At 43.2% G+C, this 17447-nt stretch overlaps 1 protein-coding gene across 1 annotated transcript in view; it reads left to right on the plus strand.

Annotated features, from left to right (window-relative positions):
• STAB2 (stabilin 2) overlaps positions 1–17447 on the plus strand; it is a 168907-nt gene that overhangs the window by 26802 nt on the left and 124658 nt on the right. Inside the window, exons 7-14 of the mRNA XM_012650245.1 lie at positions 22–218; positions 1825–1958; positions 9034–9167; positions 10808–10890; positions 12264–12413; positions 13784–13927; positions 14510–14566; positions 14718–14840. Of these exons, the coding sequence (XP_012505699.1) occupies positions 22–218; positions 1825–1958; positions 9034–9167; positions 10808–10890; positions 12264–12413; positions 13784–13927; positions 14510–14566; positions 14718–14840 (1022 nt within the window). The remainder of the gene's footprint in view (positions 1–21; positions 219–1824; positions 1959–9033; positions 9168–10807; positions 10891–12263; positions 12414–13783; positions 13928–14509; positions 14567–14717; positions 14841–17447) is intronic.

Here is a 17447-nt window from a genome sequence, read left to right on the forward strand (position 1 = left end):
CTTTTCTCATTGCCTCTCAAGCCATCAATCCATGTTTACAAAAAATCTGCCACCCTCACGCTCATTGCACGTACCTGGGACCAAACCGGCACAGTTGTACATGCCAAGAAGGCTACCGCGGGGATGGCCAAGTGTGCTTGCCGGTGGACCCCTGCCAAGCTAACTTCGGAAACTGCCCTATGAAGTCAACGGTGTGCAAGTACGATGGGCCTGGACAGGTGAGCAAATGATGCAGGGAACTGATGTATCTAGAAGCTAAACAGCCCATCGAAGATAAAATCATACCATAGGTATCATCAGTCTTCTATACCATCCCAATTTGCCTTTCCAGTGCTCGGTTTGGGCTTCCTCTCTAGACAGGCCTCCAGGTGCTCAGGGCCTGACTGCAGTGCCCACGCCCACCCCGTCTGTCCTCTGAACTCACACTTTCCCAGCTCCCCCGTCAAAACTTAACTGTCTTATGTTCTCTCCTATCACAGTCCTGTATGATAACTGGTAATTCAAAATTAGATTAACAAATGCACTGTTAACCCAGTCTTGGGTGAATATATGATTGACTTTCACCCCAAATCCTCCATTCTCTATAATGTCTTTTTAAGTTAAGAGGGGCTTTTAGAACAAAAAATACCCCATTCCAAGGGGATGAAAACTGAGACTATGTCGGGCAGCACTGAGAGATTGTAGGGAATTGTGAGAACATCCTAGGGTGAGACACTGCCCATCTGAATCACATCATGACCTTGATTGATAAAAATCAGTCTGGTCAGAGACCCATGCTAAGGAGTTAGGTTGAAAGAGCCCATCCCTAATATTGCCTTCATCCATCAAGTGTTTAGTGGATGCCTACCCTGTCCATGACTGCACAGCAAGTCTTCAGTGGAGGGAATCTATCCATACAGTAGGATATTGCAGCACGGATAGGAGGAAAGGCTCAGTGCCCAACCCAAATAGCTGTGGGTCCCTGCAGTCTTATCAGCACCCTGATGGGAATGTTCCTGGAATTCCCTGCTGAAAATCTGCCCAGTCTCACCTCCAAGGAGAAAGAGTATATCATGCAACATTTCTGCTATCAATTTCTGAGGCAGGTGTGTAGACAAATTCGAGGGGCTAAATCCCCAATCTCAAAATGAGGGTCTTTGTGGGAAAATACATTATGCCATGAATGCCAGGGCCTTGAGAGAAAAATTTAAATACACTTTGTCTCATCAAAAATGGATCCCACAGCAGATTTTCAAGTCTTAGAAACCCTCCATTGTTCACACAGAAGCAGGGCATTGCATTATTCCAGAGCAGATTCTCCACCTTGGCATTATAAACATTTGGACTGGATAATTCTTTGTTGGAGGAGGGAGCTGTCCTGTGCACTGTGGATGTTTAACAGCACCCTTGGCCTGTAGTAGCGCCTCCCTTCTCCCACTGTGACAACCAAAATTATCTCCAGATATTGTCTAGTGTCCCCTGGGCTGGGACCCCCAGTTGAAAACCACTATTCTAGGGCCATACTACCTTTCATCTGAACACCAATCTCTGCTTCCCTATAGACAATCTAAAACCAGGATTATGGAGCCAGAGAGGTCAAGGTTTAGGAAACAAGAAAACTTAAAAGCTAAACTTGACAAACAAGGGTTATGAGCGTCCCAACAGGTGAGATATATGAACATGATGTCCTCTTCTGGATACTTCGACAAATTTTCAGTTTAAGCCCACACTTCAGACTTATTCTGAGCTAGTTTTATTGGAGAATAAAAACATGAGTGAAAGAAGAAAGCCAGCAGAAGTGACTAACTAGCATCCTATTTGTTTTTCTTTCCCTGTCTACTGAAGTCTCACTGTGAGTGTAAGGATCACTACCACAATTTCGTACCTGGAGTGGGGTGCAGTTTAACCAATATCTGTGAATCAAATAACCCGTGTCACAGGAACGCAAACTGTACCACCATCGCACCAGGACAAACCGAGTAAGTCTTTTCCATTCCACTGCCTACTTGTCCAGGGGATGAAAGTGGTGGCCAGTCAGTGCTGTAAGTTCCTTGAAGGGGAGGAAATGTGTCTCATTCAGCCCTGTATCCACCACCACCTGACAAAGTAGGAGCAAGGATCATAGTGGGTACTGGACAAATCTTTCTTTAATCAGCAAACCACTCAACAATCATTTCCTACATAATGATCATTAGAACATTCTGGAACATTGATTTGCCTGATAGCTTGGTGTGAAGTGGTCAGAATGTGGGAAAGGAAACCACTGCGACTGGGAAAACAAATGGTTGTTGAGATTACAGGGGTGTAACCTCTGATGTACAGGCCTGTTTCCTCACTCGTGAAATATTACTTGTTGGTGCAAAACAAGACTCAGGAAAGCGAGTAAGCACTAGGGGTGTTTCCTTTGACTCCAGGTGAAAAAAGAAGGGGCTCACTGTGAACAAAAACATGTGTGTGAAAACTCCTGAGACAGAGGCAGCTCTCTTGCTAGGAAGGAGACGGATTTGGAGTTTAGAGACGTGGGTTGACCTACCAGATACATGACCTTGGGAAAGCGGCACCGTCTTGCCAGCCTGTTTCTCCACATACAAAATGAGCATGATGATAAGGTTGTTGTGACAATTACGTGAGAGAGTTTTTCTAGAAACTGCTGTGCAGATGTACTCTATGTTCATTAGTGACCAAATTGAACCTAGAACCCAAGTCTTTTGACTCCCAAGGCAAAGTTTTTATCTGTGTGCTACTTGCCGTTCTCTTGTCATCAGCATCTGCAAAGGACTCATACTGCCGCCGCGAGCTCAAACCCATGATCAGCATTGAACCATGCAATTATAAAGCAGTTTCTGTGCTTACAGAGCACCCTTCTATATTTTTGAAGTGCGTGCCCTTTAGTGTTAGGTTTTCAGGGTATAGATTTGCCCAGATGGGTTTTATGATCATAATGTTCTATTGGGACAAATACGTAGATCTGTACTCACTGTGGATGGAGTGGAAAGAGCTTGGGTATCAGAACACACAAGTTCAAATCCTGGGTCTGCCACTTACCTTACCTGCTCTGAACTGAGGCTGAGAGTTGCACCTTCCACCGGGGTTGTGATGAGGATTAAATGGATATGTTTGTTAATCCATGAGCAGAACCTGATATACAGAAATCACGCGATGCATGTGAGTACACACACAGACACACCACAGCCATGCGTTTAGGCACATAGGCACCTAACACACACATGCATATAGGCATGTCCTCTCCTCAAACATAGATTCTGGTAATACTGATAACCAAACAAGCCAGGGTACACATTTTTTAACATCCTCTGAGTAAGTCTGAGTAGAGTACCTTAAGCAATTTCTTTCCTTTGTGTTTGAGAAGATAAAAATCTAAAAATGAAACGGGAACATCAGAATAGTATAGCTATATCCACACTTGGGTTTAGAATGGCCGTGAAACTAACAGTGGATTTTAGGGCTACATGTATCACTCACACACCTTCTTTCCTCCCCCGTCATATTGACTGTTTTCAGTTGGAAAGAAGAATAGGTATAAAAGTTGGCTACATTACATTGATAAAATACGAAGCCATTGATCCTCATATAATTCAGTTTATCTAGGATAAAGATTTATTTCGTTTATGTCTCTTCAGTGTGGTTAGTAGTTTATGCAGATTCTTCGAAATCGTGCTGCATTAGTCACAGAAGGCCACCTGATTGAGAAGGATGAGCTCAAATGTGGGCTCTGCCACTCACCGCTGGGGTGACCTTGGACAAGTCTACACTTTTCTGATCCACAGTTCCCTCACCTGTTAAGGGAACTGGAGACCAAGAATATCTCCCTGTGAAAGGCTGGGAGCTGATGTACATAAACATGCTTTTAAACTCTAAGCTCCATTTTGATTCTTGCTAAGAGGAAAAAATAGCTTCATGCCTATTAAAGTTATGCCTTTTTATTTTTACTTATTAGTAGATGTAGAAAGTAAGGAGGAAGAGAAGAGCATTTCTCTCTTATTTAATTCAACTCGGCTGAAAAAGAGACCAGCCATGACTAAGCAGGCATGTTGGAAAACACATGGTTTACATTCCACAAAAGTACAATAAACAACAGTAAATTGTAGAGACTCTTGGAACACCAGTGACATCGATGATACTCAGTGTTTGTATAAGACTTGTACAGGTTAGGATGTCCTTTATGTGAGTTATCTTTCCAAGAATCCTGTCTAAGGCAACTCGGTGCAGTAGCAAGAGGCTTTCCCAGATGGATCTAGTTTTAAATCCCAGGTCAGCCACTGCCAGATGTGTTTCCAGCAATTCAACCTTTAGACCCTTAGTTTCCTTTAACAGAGGCCCCTGCCCTGGGCACAGCATTTCAGAGAATCTCACTCTGGCCCTCTCCTGGCTACACCAGGGTAAAGAGTCTGAAGGACCAAAGGACATGCCCTCCCAGAGCCTTAAAGCAATTAGAGTACATTAATAGTATTGAGAACCCCATAATTTCCTGCCCGAATGGCTCCAAACCAGCTTCCAGGGCCTGGACCACCCCCGCCAGGGTATGGCCACGATGTGGCTGCTCACAGCAGGTGGAGGATGAGCCACCTCTACCCCACTCACGAACGCATCTTTGGCTCAGGTTCTACTGAACTACTTACTGTTTGTCTTAGTCCATTTGGGCTGCTATAACAAAGTACCTTGACCCGGGTAGCTTACAAACAACAAAAATTTGTTTCTCACAGTTCTGGAGGCCAGAAGTCTGAGATCAAGGTGCCAGCATGGTCAGGTTCTGGTGAGGGCTGTCTTCCGGGTTGCAGAGAACTGCCTTCTTGTTGTATCCTCATGTGGCAGAAAGAGGACTAGAGAGCTCTCTAGGGTCTCTTTTATAAGGGCACGAATGCCATTCACGAGGGCTCCAACATGAGGACCTAATAACCACTTCCCAAAGACCCCATCTCCAAATACCATCACCTTGGGTGTTAGGACTTCAACAAATGAATTTGGGGGGCACACAAACATTCAGTCCATTGCACTGCTCTTCAAACATGCCAGGGTATTACCAACTCTGGGACTTCACAGATGCTCTTCCTTCTACTTAGAACATCCCTGCCCCCTCCCCCTGGCCTCCATCCACCTCTTCTGAGTCAGGATAACACCCTGATCCTTCAATGCTCAGTTCAACTATTGCCTCCCCTGTCCTCCCAGGCCACTCTGATGACCCTCCCTCTGGGCTCCTAGAGCACCCTGAATGCTTCTCTGAGGATTTATGGCCCAGAACTGTGATGAGTACATAGCACAGTGGTGGTGAGCACGGGCATTGCCACTTACAGACTGTGTGATCTTCAGTAAGATACTTAACCTCTCTGTGGCTCAGTTTCTAAAATGGGTTAATAACAGGACCCCCTTCATAGGGTTGTTGTATTAAACGAGATACCATAGCAAGGTTCTTACAAGAATACCTGTCATAAGAGCTATTAATAAATGCCAGCTATTATTATCATTACTGACCTCAATCCCCAACTAGAATAGAAAGTTCTCTGAGGTCCACATCTTATTCATCTTTGTTGCAACAGCTCCTGTCACCAATGAAAATGGTGAAATGAGTGAGAATTTGGAGGAATAAATGTATCAATGAAGGAATGATACGAATCGGTGAAGGAATGAAGGAAGCAACTATACTAAGAATTTATGGACACCCTATAAACTAACTAAATCTCATCCAGCTCTAAATATAATTAATTTGAACACAAAAATTATGAATTGCAAATGGCTTATAGGTGTTTTTAAAGCATTAAGTCAGCAAGAGACCTTTACTCCTAATAAAAAACCAATTTACAAAAAATGCAATCCTGTGAATGTACCATGGCTCAACTGAGAACAGTTAAGTCAGAATGTTTTCATAAAGTCTCAGACTTTGGACCAAGATTTGTAATGAAAGTTAAAAATACTGATGTCTCATATATTCCACTCAGCACTGAGGCTATTAAAATACAATTCTCCTGCAACCCTTGGGAAAGATAGGCCTAGTCGCTTTACACAAAACAGACCATTGGCCTCCTACCAACTTAAGGAAATTTTAAAGAGAAACATACTTAGTGGTTTGTAAAGGTTACCTGTCTTGCTGTCAGCAGTTCTCTTTAGATGAAACTTGTGTAAGTTATAGCAGGATTAATTTTCAGCAACGACTATTGTATCACTTTCCAGAGTCACCAATCTCCCCCTCTCCCTCCTTAAATTAGCAGAGCACTGTACTTGCAGAAGTCGACAGTTAAGTAGGAAAGTGTTATTTGATTGCATTAAATAGACTATTGTTTCGTGGTTAGATCTATCTTAGTGATTCCTTATAACAAGGTTTCTCACCCTCAGCTCTGCTGGCATTTTGGGGCAAACAGTTCTTTGTCGTTGGGGGGAGCTGGCCTGTGCACTGGAGATGTTTAGCAGCATCACGGGCTTCTACTTACTAGATGCTAGTAGATCCCCATCCCAGTTAAGACAACCCAAGATGTCTCTAGACATTGCCAAATGTCCCCTAGGGGACAAAATTGCCCCCAGTTGAGAGCCATTGTTTTATAAGAAACCCAAAGGCTCCATCAGTAAATGATCTTCCAGTCATTTGTCTGGCAGCAAAACTCATATGTATCCTTCTAGTATTAGCTAAAATGTTGCTTTCTCCTAGAAGCTGTCCCCCATTTCTCCAGGAATAATTAGTCATTTCCTCCTTCATGCCCCAGAGCATCCTATTCTTCTATCACGGCACTTACTATGGAGCTTCAATTACCTATTAACGGACTGTCCTTCTATATCCCAGCATCTCTAGGACACTAGAGGTCACCACCTCCATCATCATGGCAAAAGCCTTGTCCTTGTCATCATCATCATCTGCCAAGCATTGAGCTTTTCCTATGTGTCTGTCACTACGCTGTTTTTCTTTCGTTATCTCTTCCAGCAACAGTCCTAAAGGTGCTATTAAACTCATGTTATAGATGGGGAAACTGGGATTTAAGGAGGTTAAATGGCCTTATCATGTTGCTATAGTTATTTGTTTTCAGATTCATCTCGATGTGAGACTCTAAAGGGCAAAGCGTCTGTTACTATCATCTTTATAGCTCTCTTACCTAGACGTTTCCTAGAATTAAGTAGGTACTCGGAAAGTCATCAGCTAAACAATTCGGCACTGTCCCAGCTGCTGGGATACGCTGATGAATGAGGTGAGGTCCGTGTTCTAGGAGAGCACCCATCTAGCAGAAGAGACAATGTCTCAAGATGCAACTCCGGTGAGTCGGGTTGTGATGGCGGTACCGACAGGATGACTTCCGGCAGCGCTCAACGCAGCCGGGGGAAAGTCAGGAGGTCAGCCAGGGATCCCGGGAGCAGGTCACACCTGAGAGATAAGGCGAGGGTGGGAGAGCACTCCTGGCAGGGCAGACGGCCTGAGAAACGCATACCACGCTAAAGAAAAAGAAGAGTTTGGTGCTGCTGGAATTTCAGCGGGCGGCAGGAAGAAGACAGAGCAGGACCCCGCTGCTTACCCGTTACCGTGCAGGTGAAAGGAGTCGGTGAGAGCCGTCAGCACACAGGTGCCAGATTTCCCTCTTGGAGGATCACTCAGGAGATTATGTGAAGGACCGATCTGAGGGACAAAGACAGGAGGAAGCCACTGCGGCAACCCAGGCAGAGGGTGATGGCGCCCTGAGAGGTCTGTGCAACAAACTTGTTGAAAATATATCTATTTGCGGTGGGGCCGTGTTTAGAAACACAACTGGATTAATGAGTGTATAGTTACTCTTTGGAAAGCTCCCCGCAAGGTGAGTCACAGCTGTGGCACGGGGTGAGGGCGGCTCCCGACGTCTCTCCTCTCTGAAGTTTCCTTCCCCTACCTCCTTTTGGTGCCTCGCTCATCTCCAGGATCCTGGTGAATGTCACCTTCCTAATCGCCTTGTCAATTTCTGCCAGCTGTCAACTCTGTGCCGGGTAGTCACGGGCTGCTACAGCCAGGGCTTACTGACTCACAAGCTCTAAGTGGTGAATTTTCAGGAATTTTGCAAGCGAGTCGGCATCATGTTGATCAGCTTGAAATTAGCCACAGTGAGAGTATGAACCACAGAAATTGGCAAATACTACGAATTAGGACGTTATCTTCCCCCCTGGAGAGCTGGTTGTTAAACCTTTACCAGCACACCACTACTAGTGCACCTCTGTTCCTCTCTTATGAAACTAAACTATTGCATAAAATTTCTGTGACTTTCATTGTTTACATATTTATTGTATTGTTTATACATTTATTTCATTGTTTATATTATTTAATTTAATTACTACTTATTGCACAACTATTAATTAAGCACCTCCTACGCACTGAGTCCTGTGCTAGATTCTCGGGTTCCAGCAGTGAGCAAACACACACATAGCCCCCTTGCCCTCACTCTTTTCTCAAATTTGATAGGGAAGCAGATATTAATCAAATAACCACACAGGTCAGGATAAAATTACAGCCATGATAGCTGCCATAGAGAAGAGCTGCAGACACCGTGAGAGTACACATAACAGGACATGATTTACAGTGAGGGAACAGAGAAGGAGGCATGCAATCAAGGAAGACTTCCCGAAGGAAACAGCAGTTGAGCAGAGATCACAGATAGGCAGGGGAAGGGAGGAGAAAAGTATTCCAAGTAGATGCACAATTCTGACTCTTCACTGTGCTGTGGGCCGGTTTCAGCAGCTTGTTCTGATTAGTCATTCAGCAGTGGAGCCTTAGAATCTGCATTTATACATACTAAGCGCTCCAGGTGATTCTGATATGCATCGTCTCTAGATCACACTTTGAAAAGTACTGAGACAAAGAGCATACAGAGATATCCAGTGTTTATAGAGACACACGGTTTATTAGATATCCATTTCTTGAGAGCCTACGAGATGTCAGGTGCTATTCTAGGAATGCTTACTTGTGTTTGTGCCTCTCTTCTGTTTTATCGTGGGCATCTTTTGCTTCATCTGTTAAATGATGACATCGGACTGTATGATCTCAATGTTCAACGGCTCTGAGCCCCTGAGAATGTGTTTTCACTCTCTCTGTAGATGCACTTGCCAGAAAGGTTATGTGGGCGATGGCTCAACATGTTATGGGAACATCATGGAGCGACTCAGAGAATTAAACACTGAACCCGGAGGACAATGGCAAGGGAGGCTGACCTCTTTCATCTCGCTCCTGGGTACGCAGCTACGGGTACAGATTTCTGCATAAAAGGCAGCCCTCTTCCATGCAACGGCAACTGCAAGGCACAATTATTTGGAAAGGGAAGGGCTTGTCTATTGGGATCAGCCCTTTTAGGGAGAGGCCACACAAGTGAGAGGGAAAGGGCGGGCAGCTGTTTCCAAGAAGACAAGCAGGAGTTAGTGCCAAGAGATTTAGCAGTGCAAGAATTAGTAGGCAGAGAGCTGAGGACAGGGTCCTGGGGTCACCCTGGATTAACGGACCCGCAATAGCAGTAAGACAAGGACAGCTATTGATGTGAGGATGGAGACCATGCCCCTTCCCCTTGACCTTACAGGTCCTTCAGGTATGAACAAAGCTTAGCAGGTAATACTGTAAATAAAGTGTGACTGAGACCCCAAGGCAGCATCCATGTTCTTCAGAGGAGGTGTCGTTTGAATTTTGGGCTACTTTTTGTTGTGTGCAACCATCTCAGCACCCTTGGTCTGCTAGCCACTAACTGCCTGTGATGACACATCCTCCCCCAACCTCCAGGCAGGGTGACAGCCTAAAACACCCTCATACATTTGCAAACACCTCTAGAGGCCATTACTCCACACCCCCTTGAGAATGAAATATTATAACTGATCACAGTATTGGACAGGACTTCTAATGAAACACAAATTTGGCCAATCTTCAAAAAATAAAACACAGATTTGGCCAATCAAGAGAAGCCTTAAAATATCAGCATTTATATTAGAATTTAGCAGTCACCAAAAATGATTTCCCAGAAAGAACACAAAGAAGTAAGTGTCATTGATGGGTCAATGCTGTGTTCTCCACATGAATCTTAACACACATCCTGCATGAATACCCCGCTCTTCCCAAGGCATCCCATGGGGAGTCAAGCATTACTGGCATGCCTTGGTCTCGGGGGCAATCTGCCAGGCTCTCATAGCCTTCCTCCAAGAACTCTCAGAATATCAAATGGGAGCGATGGTAGTGAGGGGGTGTCTTGGGCAGACTGGGCCCTCAAATGCTTTCCTGAACAGAGTTCTGTTGACCTTTTACCATCCCCATCACAAAATCCTGGTACACGTTGCCTCCTGCACAAGAACACAGAGCCTGTCCTGCCGTCCCATTTTCCCCAGGATGATGGAAACAGAACTGGCTACGTACTTTGTGGGGCCCAGTGCAAGATGAAAATGTGGGGTGCTTTGTTCAAAAATTATTAAGCATTTCAAGATGGTAACAGCAGAGCATGAAACCAACCAGGGGGCTCTTCTGAGCTGGCCTTGGATGGAAACGAGGGCTGCATCTTTGCTCACTGAGATGGTGACAGTTCAGAAAGTCAAGCACAGGTCAGGGACTGGGGGGTTGTCAGAGGACTTTGTCATGCCTGAATGGCTCATCGCAGGGGAGCCTCGAAGTCAAGGCTGCGGCTGCAGGGAAACTCTCACAGCCTTGTATGCAGAACCTCCTGGGGCCATGGCTTTAGGATACACTGCATGCTCAGAGTGCTTCCCAGCTGACATAGGGCCTGCCCAGACCCATTAGAACAGAGAAGGGCATGAAAGGACCAGTCATTACCTGATTTTATTCCCCATGTGCCACTGACCCAGTTGGTGTTTTCTTTCTTTGTGTATTTTGACTCCTAAGACAAAGCTTATGCCTGGCCACTAAGTAACCTGGGACCATTCACGGTGCTGTTGCCCACAGACAAGGGATTGAAAGGATTTGATGTGAGTATCTGAAATAACCCTACACCGAGGGGCTGATGTGAGAAGGCTTAGTAGGCAGTACCTTCTTTTATTTAAAGTAGGAAACCCCCCATTAAAATTAAACCTACTGATGGTCATTTTTTGATAAACTTCTTTTAGTGAAATATAACATTCTTACAGAAAGTACCCAAATTGTTGATGTACAACTCAATGGATTTTCCCAAAGTGAATGCACTTGTGTATCCAGCAAGTCTGTTACCAGCCCCCTCGTGCCCCTCTCCAATCATCACCCGCTAAGGTAACCCCTGAGGGTTCTTAACACACAGTCATGTGATAAATAAGATTTGCATAATGTAAATCTGCTCACTTCCCACAAAAAGAATTAAACTAATAGGTAGGTATTTGTTTCCTTAAAATCATTAGAAATGGTAACAGTAATAGGTTAAACAAGAAGAAAATTTCAGTCCCCAATGTAAGCAGCTGTTGTCTGAGATAATGTCATCCAGTGGGAGTGAAACCTGTAGGGCCTGGCGGAGGTGTCCTATCACGACGGTATCAATGAAATAATTAAATGTTAAATGTGAATTTATGTTAAAATTTGTGTTAAATGTGATTTAACATAAATGATGGACATATTGATTTCTATAAAATCGAGTTATCTTAATCCAAGATATTTTGTGATAATAATTTTTGGGTTTTGAATCAAAACCCAGTAAATTCCAGGCTCTCTTACCCTAACATCCCACCATCACTAATCTGTCTGAGATCCATCTGCCTGTTGTTAACCTTCAGAGATGTCCTTACACCTCTCCTGCTGGGGAGAACTAACAAATACTGACTAACTCTGGGCTAGGCATTTTGCATGTGCTCTCTTGTTTAATATATAGATTAAGTTCACACGGAGTTAAAAAGTATCTATTGATTGTTGACTGTATAATAGCGGCAAAATACAAATTTGATCCAATGGATTTCAAAAATCTTAACTTTTCTATTCAAAAGCACCATCAGTCCACTCACTTTACCTGCTTTTATCACAAAACTTCCTATTTCATTCCCGTCCACTTCCTGGGTTCAAGATAGATTTCTTGTTCCTTGCTCCTTCTGGCGCCATTACTATGCTATGCTTTCCCCACTGTGTCAGTCTCAGTGCTAGAGCAGCCGCCTGTGGTTTGAGAGTGGACCATGCGTCGCCTCCAACTCTCCAGATTTCTACTCCCTCAAAGGCCCAGCCCACATCCATTGCACTGGTGAAAGTCTTCTGTGTCTGAAAGAGCCCAAACCCAAGTTAGGGTGCCCTGGCGTTGATGTCTTTAATACTAAGTAAGGCACAGCGTGCATTACAAAACGCATTTTCTCCTTCAAACAGCAGTCAAATTGGCTCTACTGTTTCTTAGGTAAATGAGCTTTTGATGGATAACAAAGCTGCTCAATACTTTGTGAAACTCCACATAATTGCGGGGCAGATGAACATCGAGCGTATGAATAACACAGACACCTTCTACACCTTGACTGGAAAGTCCGGGGAAATCTTCAACAATGATAAGGTAGGAACCTATCTGGTTTTCACTCCCAGAACAAAGTTGTCTGCCAAGCCAATGCCTGTAGCCTTCTTGTGGTTGGGGTTTGTGAAAGGTCACTAAGAACTTCTTTCCTTATTTCTTGTTTGCTAAACACCTGCTACAGGGAGAAGCAGAGAGCACCACCAGGAAGAGCTAGGGAGGAGGGCCAGGGAGGAGGGCTGGACTGTTATGTAAAGAGGGTTGCAAAGCATTTGATTTTGGTCTGGTCTGACTTAGTTTTCAAGGCAACCATTGTTCAACTGCCAGCAGGAAGGAGAAACTTTGCTATAAACCTGTTTCCTGGAAGCATCAGCACAAAGCCAGATCAGCATTCCTCTTACAAAAGGAAATGGGTTATGTTTGTTTTAGATTGCTGGAGTTGGTCCATCTTCTCCAACTTAACATTCCATTTCTCCTAATGCCATTGGTTCTGTTTGTTTCTTAAATAAAACCACCACCCCCCTTTCACAAATAACTCTATTGTGACTTTACTGAGCTGGAGGGCAGGTGATTAATCAACTGAGTGTGCATGTGTATGGGATATGGCCTTGACTGTCGCATTTCACCAAATATCAGTAGTTAATAGATCATTGAGTACTTGTTCTATGCAAAGTACTGGGATTAATCTTTATTGGTGTCATATAAAACTCACCACAACCCTGTGAGGGAGGTACTGTCACCGTTCCTGTTGTTCCAATGGGAAAGCAGAGAGGTCCCACAGTAAGTGCCAGACCCAGGATTCAAATATGGGCCTGCCTGACTCCAAAGCCCACATCCTTAACCAGTCTGCTGTACTGTGTGTATGAGGATGGATGAATGGATGGATGGATGGATGGATGGATGACAGATATGGAGATGTGGCTTCCTTTCTCATAAGGACATGCATGTATTCACTTGTTCATTCATTCAACAAATATTACTAAGTCTATAACTTATAGGAGTCACATGGGAGGAAAAGGGAACCAGCTTTGGTTATTCATTCAGCAGCTATTTTTCATTGTGTGTCTTCTCTGTGCAAGACACTAAAGTAAGTGATGAATTTACAGAAAATTGAATAGTGTTGCCCTTATGGAGCTTGCAGTCTCTTAGAGGAGAGCTTTATTTATACCTTATCCACATCTAGCATATGATAGTTGTCAGTGATTTCACACATTATCTCATTTGCTAAAAATGAAAACCCTGTGAGGTTAACCAAGCAGATACCTTCATCCCCATCTTAGATTAAGTGACATCCAAAAATCCCATAGCCAATAAGTAGCAGGACCCAAGAACTCAGGGCTTCTGGCTTACAGTCCAGTGCTTGCCCCTTTTGGGACAACACATTAATTTTATTTTACCTTTCTTTGGTGTTTTAGGATAATCAACTAAAGCTTAAACTCTATGGAGGCAACAAGATGGTAAAAATTATGCAGGGGGACATAATTGCTTCCAATGGGCTCCTGCACATCCTGGACAGAGCCATGGACAAGATAGCGCCCACGTTTGAGAGCAACACTGAGGTGAGAAATTCCAGATAAAAATGATGTCAACCCAAATCCATCTTCCTTTGTTCCCTGGAGCATCACATCCAAGAAGAAAGTGCGTGCTGTCACTCTGTGCTTGTCCCTGATTTATACGAGGTGCTCAAGCAGAGAGAAGATGGGACGATTTTTCCATTTTTCATAGAATTCTGGGTATCTCTGCAGAAAGAAGGAAAGGCATACAGTACGTGCGTGGGAAAGATCTGGATATTTTTACCTCTTTTTTTTTTTTTTTACTACATCAGCGGATCGAGTCCAGTGACCAATTGTCATGAAAATTTATTCATCGTGCTTTATGGAGGAGAGCAGTTGTTGCTGCAATAAAATTTATTCCCTCTGACCTATATGATGAGGGCCAAAGGCAATTCAGAATATGCGGGTCTGAGCTACCATTTAAATAACAGCAAACATTTGTATAATGCATTACTGTTGACCAGGTTCTTTTATATATATCCACACTTATACATATACTCTGTCATCAGTCTTTTAATGTTAGAGTTTGTATTTCTTAAACCACCTTGTTATTTTTTTACTGATTTTTAAGCAAAATATCTCTTTTAGCAAACTGTCATGACAATGCTACAACCAAGATACAACAAGTTCAGATCTTTGTTAGAGGTATGTACTTTTCATGAATTTTTGAAAAAATTTTATGTCAAGTCCTTTACAAAATTATCAGGAGTGTCCATTATAAACACTTTCTGGGAAATTACTTCAAATATTTGTCCAAAGTATGTTGCAGATACAAAGTTTCATTTGTCAAATGCAGGAAACCAATGTGGGACATGCCTTAGATGAGGATGGAGTTGGTGGACCATACACCATTTTTGTTCCAAGTAATGAAGCATTGAATAACATGGACAGCACTCTCGATTACCTCCTTTCTCCAGAGGTACTGTACCCTGTTTACTGTGATGGCATCGTATCAGCTTTACTGTCTCAGTCTATGTCCATACAAGCTTTTACTAAACTAAGGAGAGCAAATAAGTAGCACATGTATCATCACCTATCCTCCCACAACCAAGGCAGACATCACTAATCAATCACAGCATTCTGAAACCAAGCCTCCATGTGGCTTCAGTCTCCTCAATAGAGTTCCAAGTAGCTATGATCAGTCAATTAGATGTCACAGGAAATAAAATCTATTTGCAACCCCAGGTCTAAATGGTTGGTTTGATTTGTCCTGGCTCTTCTAATATTTTTCAGTAATAAAATTAACATTTACATTTTAAGTTTCCTACAACTCTAAAACCACCTATAGAATGAAGCCTAAACTAGGCCATCCAGGGCCAGGCCTAGGCTAAACTTTGAAAGTAATAAATGTTATTTTTAGGTGCTCCAGCCTTTCCTTTCTATTTTTTTCATCCCTCTCCACAATAACCCTTTTCTTATCTACCATGTGCCTTCAATTCTTTCACTTTCCCCTCTAAAAAAGGGATTATTGACTCCTTCATACCAGGCTATAAGTGACTGAAACCATTTAAAGTGTTTCCTCTTCCAGAAATAACAGTCTTAATCTGAAGAAGAGAGCTAATTATGAAATTTTGTTCTTAGAACATCAAATGGTGGAATTACATGAAGGGCCACCAGCTTTCTTCCAGTGCCCTGAAATCATGCCACCATCTTGGCAATACAGCAAGATTGCCTATGACTTCCTGTAGATCAGTGTTGATTACACAGAATGGGTGGAATGTCCAAATCTTTTAGGATATTGATTCTCAAACTTCATTGTGGTCAGGAATCAACCATGGAGCTTGTTAAATAGGCAGATTCCAAAGCCCTGCCCCAAGCACTCTGATTTAGTGGTGCTGGAATAAGGCCCAGAAATAGCTATGATGGTCAGCACCAACTTTCTAACTCAGGTAGTACTAAGCCACACTGTTTGGGGACCCTAAAACTTGTTACCTGTTTGGTTTTGGGGTTCACATGGATACATCCCTTTCCAGAATACTGTCAGGTATTTACAGGGATATCTTGCTTTCAAAAAACTTTGTATTAAAAAAAAAAACGTATCAAGAAGATAAATCAGAAGGTAGTAATCTCTTACCCTGCAAACAGATGTTCAGTGTGTGAAAGGATTTGCTGCACATTTCTATAGAAAATGCCAGATCTCCCAGGGTCATCCAAAATAGGATATTATTTTAAAAATATGATTCACACTCCAATTTTCTGAAACCTAGCTGTTAAATCTCTCTTTAGAACTCACATTCATACTTCAAGTCAGCTAAAAAAGTAATATTGCTCCCCTGGGAAATTATTAAAATCCTGAGATTATACATCCTCCCTGAGTACATAGCTTCTAATTTGATAAAGATTTTTTAAAATAATAATAAAGGAGTTTGCAGGCACTAATCAGGTATGCTTAAAATTACAATAAAACTTTTTAATTAAAGAAGGGGGAAAAATCAACCTCCCTGCTCTTTTGTCAGACACTTTTGTTCAGAAAACTCTTCCCTTTCTCCTCCCTTGTAACTGTTTCCAGTGGCGGCTGGAGATGGCTCATTCAGGCTCTCAGACTGTGTATATCTCTTCCCAACTCTGTTCAGCGAGATCTTGTAGCTGGAAATTAGCCTTTGGGAAGACTATTTATACCACAGAAACTGGCCAACCATGACACCACCCCTGGCTCTCAATCTTGTTTCTCTCGAAGGCAATATCTTTCTGCCTACAAAGAATATAAAACTTCAGGTCTCTTCATTCTGAGTTAAAAATTGCTTTTCCACTTCGATTTCTAGGTGAGAAGTAGAATGATCATTTCTGCCTCTTTCTCAGATACAGAGTCTGTGCAGGTTAAAATTTCTCAGCCTAGAGAAAGCTCTTCCCCTTTCCATCTTTCTTAATAGCATCCTTTAGCTTTATCTTCAGGGAAGAACCTTGGCTGGAGACAGGAAAGTCCCCATGGGCTACGCCAATGAAATGGAAAATAAACTAGTTCATTAGAAGACAAGTTTCTAACTCCAATTTTGGAATGCGGTGTTTCCTTTCCAGTGTATCTTTTTACTTTTCCCTGAAGCAAAATTTCAGGCCGGAAATCATCCCATTCCTGCAGAGACCGCAGCCTCTGACTACAGACCCCATTTTCTGGCTTCATTGCTGAACTAGACAGAAATCAGAGCAAAGAGAGCGAGAGACTTGCCCGTGCCGGGTCACACATACCTTGCAAGTGCAACGGGGCAAGGGAGGTAGATTTACAGAGCTCAGCGTCATTCTAACAATGTGGTAGAAAAACTCTCTTGCTGCCTCAGACACCAAAGGATTTGAGTATTTTCTTTGTTTGTTTGTTGAATCTAAAACAGTAGGGGGGACGTTAAGTGTCCTCATAAAGGAAAGACGTCTCTTCAACAACAGCAGCATCTGGGAGCACATCCTGTTGATCTGAGTCATAGTGGAGTGAATTCTAACTGAACGATGGCGCCCACCCCCTAGCCACACCGGCATGGCCTGGTATTTGTCTGTGGCCTGTTAGAAGACGGGCCATGCATCACTGCTTGAGCTCCAC

The sequence above is a fragment of the Propithecus coquereli genome, unplaced genomic scaffold (genome assembly GCF_000956105.1).
Source record: "Propithecus coquereli isolate 6110/MARCELLA unplaced genomic scaffold, Pcoq_1.0 Scaffold316, whole genome shotgun sequence".
NCBI lineage: Eukaryota > Metazoa > Chordata > Mammalia > Primates > Indriidae > Propithecus > Propithecus coquereli.